General features: G+C 68.9%; 1 protein-coding gene across 1 annotated transcript in view; it reads left to right on the top strand.

The window, feature by feature from the left end:
• The window catches only part of SBNO2 (strawberry notch homolog 2), a gene marked incomplete in the record, with an annotated part of 40,961 nt that overhangs the window by 20,430 nt on the left and 14,428 nt on the right, over window positions 1–6,103 (top strand). The window contains 7 exon segments of the mRNA XM_027769563.1: window positions 2,028–2,189; window positions 3,690–3,773; window positions 3,946–4,042; window positions 4,361–4,509; window positions 4,583–4,716; window positions 4,781–4,871; window positions 4,986–5,129. Coding sequence (XP_027625364.1) covers window positions 2,028–2,189; window positions 3,690–3,773; window positions 3,946–4,042; window positions 4,361–4,509; window positions 4,583–4,716; window positions 4,781–4,871; window positions 4,986–5,129 — 861 coding nt within the window.

Genomic DNA, 6,103 nt, shown 5'->3' with positions numbered 1-6,103 from the left:
AGCCATGTGGGGGGGCTCAGAGTGTGCGGGGAGCCCGGCAGCCATGTGGGGGGCTCGGAGTGTGGAGTGGGCCCCTGGCAGCCCTGGGGGGGCGGAGTGTGGGGGAGCCCGGCAGCTTTGGGGGAGGGCCAGACTTCTGTGGGACTTCAGCGGAGAAAGCGAAGGGGCCATCACACCCTGTCCGTCTGTCCAGCCCACCCTGTGTGGTCTTGTGGGTCAGCCAGGCCCGTGGGAACTCCGACTGGGCAGTGCTTTTTCCTGCCCTGAGGGAGTGTGTGGGGCCGGCCGGTCAGGCCAGCCGGGGAGGGGTGTGCAATGGCACACTGCCGGAGCTGTCCTGAACCCCCGGGCTGCGCAGGCACTGCCTGGCAGGTCACAGGAGTCCCCAGTTCTGCTGGGAGTGGCCAGCCCCGGACACTGCCCCGAAGGCAAAGGCTAGAAAGGCGGGGTGGGTGGTCCAGGGCCCTGGGGAAGGGAGGCTGGCTAGTGCAGGGCTCTGCCCCTGTACTCAGCCCCAGGTGAGCAGGGCCCAGGAGGGTGGGGTCGCTCCTGCCCCTGCCCACCCAGGCGCCCCGGAAAGCGCTGAGCTCGGGGCTGCCAGGTGGCGTGGTAGTCAGAGGCACTGGACTCCCATGTGGCCAAATGCGGTTCGAGTCCCAGACCTGGCGGCTTGGTTTCTCACCTTCCGTCTCCCTCTCTTTCGCTTGCTCTGTCCCTCTCTGCTCAAATTAAAATAAATGAATAAGTAATTTTAAAAGATCCTGAGCCCCATGCAGCACTCAGGCCGCTGGTGCCCGTCCCCGCCCCCACCCCAGGGCACTCGGCCCTCTGCTCAGACGGTTTCTCAGGGGCCCCCTGTCCGTAGCTGCCCCCGGCCGGGCTGGCCGCGCTCTCCTTGCAGCCGGCCGAGCAGGTGGGTTTGAGAGTCCCCCAGGGCTGGGGCCTTCTCAGGCTGGTGGCACTCAGTCCCCTCGTGGCTGTGGCTGCTGGCACTGCCTGGGCCCTGTGGCATGTCGTCGGGGTCCCTCTGTGAGCACCCCACAGCAAGCAGCAGTCTCAGTGGTGGGCCGGCTCCCTGATCCCTGCCGGGCACTCAGCGCCCCGTGTCTGACGGGCAGTGTGGGCAGCCCCGTGTGGGCTGCTGTGGGGCCTGGGTGGGCCAGCTCCCCGATCCCTGCCGTCCACTGGCCGAGCACTCGAGTGGCCCCCACGGATAGGACCGGAGGGGAGAGCTGGCCGTCAAAGACTGGCCTGTCACCCCGTGGTTGAGGGAGCTGGCTCTCTCGGGTGGCGCTGGCTAGAACTCTGGCCTATGGCTTCAGAAACAACCAGGCACGCGTGTGTGCGTGCCCAAGACATGCCAGGGAGGAGGGGCGTGGCGTGGCCATGTCCCCCGGTGGCGTGCTCTCCCCCTGTGGGGCTCTGGCAGAACTGATGGTTGGAAAGTTTGAAAACGATGCGTGCATGTCTCGCCACACCTCTGCAGCAGGGCAGGGCCAGGGCCTGCGGGCGGTCAGTCCTCCCCGTCAGCCTGCCCCTCACTGAAGCCCCAGAGCAGGGCTTGCCCGCCATGGCGGTCCCAGCAGGGCAGGGCCGCGGCCAGCCCTGTTGGAATGGGGTGCTTGCACATCCCGAGTCCAGATGGGATGGACCAGTGGAGGAGGGTCAGGGCCGACGGCCCCGGGGAGAGGGGTGCCCCCCTCGGCCCTCCCTGCAGGGACAGCACCCTCTGGAGGCTAAGAAGCGGAAGTACAGTCAGCACCTCCAGGCGTGCAAATAGCGTTTCTATCCAAGGGTTTATTGCCCCAGCCTACGAGGGCCCCCGTCCCCACGGACCTGCCTTCCTGGGCGTTTCAGGTGGGGCCCTGTGTGGCCTCCGGGCCTGGTGTTCTCACTGAGCATGAGGGAGTTTCAGGTCCAGCTCCGTGGCCTGTGTGGGTACCTCCTCCAAGTCTCCACCACGTGGAGGCGTGCCACCCGGCCGTCCCTTAGCCGCGCCCCTCCTTCCTCCTGGGCCTGTCTTCCAGGACCCCTCGTACCTCGAGGACCTCTCCAATGCCTCTGTGTTCTCCTCGTCCGTGGACTCCCTGTCGGACATCGCGGACACGCCCGACTTCCTGCCGGCCGACAGCCTCAGCCAGGTGCCCACCATCTGGGACGTGAGCACCGCCCCCTCCTCCCAGGACACGGTCAGTGCGCCCAGCACCCAGGTTTCCCGCTGCCAGTGCTGGGGCGGGTGTGGATGGAGGGCCTTGGCGTGTCTGTGCAGCCCAGGGGTGAGGAGTGGCCTCAGCGGGCCACCCCACTGTCCCCAGTGCTGGAGTGGGGCCTGGACAGCCTGCAGGCACGTGATGAGAGCGAGAGCGGGTCCTGGAGCCGAGGACCCAAGGCAGCGGAGCGACAAGGCCCGCAGCGGTCCTAGGGCTGTGCAGGCGCTCAAGCACGGTCCATGGTCTCCTGGTGGCTTCCTGGGGCTAGCGGGCCGGTGGCCTCCATGACACCCTCTGCAGGACGTGGGCCCGCGGGACCAGCCCTAGAGGGGCGGGTCATAGGAGCTGACGCCAGGAGCTTCTGGCCCACCCCAGTTCTGGGCAGCGGGGGCCCTGGTTAGAGGGGCGCCCCCACCCATGCAGACCTGGCTCCAGGGTGGTCTGCCGGAGGACAGGCTGGGAGGCCTCTGGACCTGGCCATTGGAGCTGTTGGGCTGAGGGCCTCCGGGGGCGTCCGCAGGCAGGGCCTGGCACTCCCCGCGTGGCAGCTCCAACTGGCCACTTGCAGTTGTCCCCAAGCCCGTCCCACCTTGGCAGAGGGGGCCTCAGCAGGCCCCACCCCGTGGCTGCTCGCAGGCCCTGGGCAGGGCGCGAGGGCCGGCCGGGCGTGCTCAGCCCCCGGATGTCTATGTGCTGAACTGGGGCGGGCGGAGGACAGGGTCCTGGCCATACCTCTGCCTTTTTTCCTGAGTCCCTGAGGACCCTCCCTACCCCACGTTCTGGGGCCGGTGGGCGCTCCACGCAGGCACCCACGCAGGCCTTGGGGCTCTGGGGGCAGGGTCTAGAAGTGGCTGGCTTCCGGCTTCCGGCTTCCGGCACGGTGTGACCTTGGTGGGCTCCTCTGTCTTACCGTGGCGGAGAGCATGTGTGCTCAGGAGAAGGCACTCCCCCCAGGGCCGGGTCACACCATGACCCCTTCCCACCCGGCTCTGCCCCGCAGGACCCTGGCATGCATGTTTGTAAGGCTGGCGGGAGGGCTGGGTCTCGCGCCCCAGTTGGCCACACGGGGGCTGGCCTTTTGTCCTTTTGAGAGGGGTCACACCGACCCTGCCTGCCCTGTGTGTCCTGGAACCCTCTCCTGGCTGCCGCTTGGCAGTCTGGGCAATAGGCCATACCTCTTCTGGAGCTGGGGGGGGCAGGTCGAGGGTGGGGTCTGGATGTCCAGCCAGTTTCGAGGCCCAGGATGGGCTGCGTCCACCACTGGATCAGACTCCCCCGCCCCATAGTCCCCCTTGTTCCTGGGTGCCTCGACCTGGTGCTCGGGGAGGTCCTAGCCCAGACCTGCCACTTCCCCGGGCTGAGGGTCACCTCCCCAGGGCCCACGCTCTGCAGGCAGGGTCCAGGGCGGTAGCTGGGGCACTGGGCACAGGTGTAGACCGCCCCCTGGTGGCCGTGGGCTGACACCGCTCTCCCCTGCAGCTGTTCCTGCCCACCCCACAGTTTCCCCGCCTCGAGGACCCTGTGTCTTCTCTCCCCAGCACCCCACTTCTCATCAGCTACCAGGTGAGCCCCAGGAGCTGCCTGCTCAGGCGGGGGAGGGCCCCTGCGCACCGGCCCCTCCGCGTGCCACACTGAGCCGGCCTGGAAGCAGGCGGCCCACCTACAGCCAGGGGACAGGCAGGCAGCCCCGGGGCAGGTCAGGCCCGGGCACCCGGTGAGCCCCGACTCCCGTCAGTCGCAGACTCAGCACGAAGACGAGGAGGAGGCCGAGGAGGAGGAGGTGGAGGAGCTGGGCCAAACGGAGACCTACGCGGACTACGTGCCCTTCAAGTGTGAGCGCCCACAGGACGGGTGTGGGGAGGAGAGCCCCGAGCAGCGGACCAGGGCCCAGGCCACACCCACCGCCTGCCGCGCACAGGCCACGCCACGCCCCACCCCCCGCAGCCCTGGCCCTGTTCTGCCACGCCCACGGCCTGCCCCCAGGTCGAGGCCACGCCACTACACACCAGCTGCCTGCTCGGTCCAGGGCATGCCCCTGCTCCCTGCCACCCCTACACGCCCACTCCCGGACCTCCCCTGCCTCGTGGTCCAGGCCATGCCACCACTGGGCCATCCTGGCCACGCCCCATGCTCACGCCCCGCCTCTCCAGCCAAGATTGGGAAGCAGCATCCTGACCGAGTGGTGGAGACCAGCACGCTGTCCAGCGTCCCGCCCCCGGACATCACCTACTCCCTGGCGCTGCCCGACCGCGGGGTCCTGTCGGCCCTGCAGCTGGAGGCCATCACGTATGCCTGCCAGGTGACCTGCCCCCCGCGACGGCGGGAGCCCCAGGGAGTGGCGGGGCGCCTGACCGCCGCCCTCCGGCCAGCAGCAGCACGAGGTCCTGCTCCCCAGCGGGCAGCGCGCAGGCTTCCTGATCGGCGACGGGGCCGGTGTGGGCAAGGGCCGCACGGTGGCTGGCATCATCCTGGAGAACTACCTGAGGGGCCGGAAGAAGGCCCTGTGGTGAGTGCCCTGCCTGTGGGGGGCGCCGTGCGCCAGGAGGTGCCTGACCCTCTGCCCTCCCCAGGCTCAGCGTCTCCAACGACCTCAAGTATGATGCGGAGCGCGACCTGCGGGACATCGAGGCCCCTGGCATCGCGGTGCACGCGCTCAGCAAGGTGTGTGGCACCAGCCCGCTGCCCGCAGACGCCGTGGCATGGTGTCCTGGGCCACCTGCAGCAGGCCAGCCCTGCCCGCTCCCCACACGCGGCCTTCCTGTCCTGTGTCCCCAGATCAAGTACGGTGACAATACTACCTCAGAGGGCGTCCTCTTCGCCACCTACTCCGCCCTGATCGGGGAGAGCCAGGCGGGCGGCCAGCACCGCACGCGCCTCCGGCAGATCCTCGAGTGGTGCGGGGAGACCTTTGACGGTGTGGTATCCTTCTGCCAGGGCTGGAGGGGAGGAGGACTGCGGCGGGGCGGCTGGCCCCCAGCCCCGGGCACGGGAGTTTCATTTTCACCTTCCTGTTCCTGCCCCCCGCCCCGTGTACCCCTGCAGGGTGCCCTTACTGCTCCCGTCCCCACCCCCTGTGTCCCCGGGCCCCCTTACTGCGCCCGTCCCCACCCCCTGTGTACCCCTGCAGGGTGCCCTTACTGCTCCCGTCCCCACCTCCTGTGTACCCCTGCAGGGCGCCCTTACTGCTCCCGTCCCCCCACCGTGTACCCCTGCAGGGCACCCTTACTGCTGTCCCCCCGTGTGTGGCCCTCTGCAGGGCACCCTTACTGCTGTCTCCCCCCGTGTGTGGCCCTCTGCAGGGCGCCCTTACTGCTGTCCCCCCGTGTGGTTCCTGCAGGCTGCCCTCACTGCTGTCCCCCCCCTGTGTGGTCCCTGCAGGGCGCCCTTACTGCTGTCCCCTCCTGTGTGTGGCCCTCTGCAGGGCACCCTTACTGCTGTCCCCCCTGTGTGGTCCCTGCAGGCTGCCCTTACTGCTGTCCACCCCCCCGTGTACCCTGCAGGGCACCCTTACTGCTCCCTTGCCCCCCCGTGTACCCCTGCAGGGCGCCCTTACTGCTGTGCCCCCCGTGTGTGGCCCTCTGCAGGCTGCCCTTACTGCTGTCCCCCCGTGTGGTCCCTGCAGGCTGCCCTACTTTTCTGCAGACACCTAGGGCACTCATGTGCCACGTAAAGTGGAACGGCCGTGGGCTCGCTCACAGGCAGTTGTGGGTGTCAAGCATTGCCCCAGGCCTCACCCCCGCCCTGGCTGGGGCTCCTGATTACAGCGAATCCACGTGGGGGCCGTGGGGGGGTGGCCCTGTGCTCTGGGCTGCCCTCCTGTCAGGGCTCACCGTCCTTCCTGTCTGCACCCAGCAGCCTGGCCTGCCACCAGGACCCCGCGTGGCCGGAGACCC

Source organism: Tupaia chinensis, unplaced genomic scaffold (assembly GCF_000334495.1).
Source record: "Tupaia chinensis unplaced genomic scaffold, TupChi_1.0 Scaffold149964_1, whole genome shotgun sequence".
NCBI classification, from domain to species: domain Eukaryota; kingdom Metazoa; phylum Chordata; class Mammalia; order Scandentia; family Tupaiidae; genus Tupaia; species Tupaia belangeri.
The sequence above is the reverse complement of the archived record's forward strand: the minus strand, read 5'-3'. Positions and strand labels throughout refer to the sequence as shown.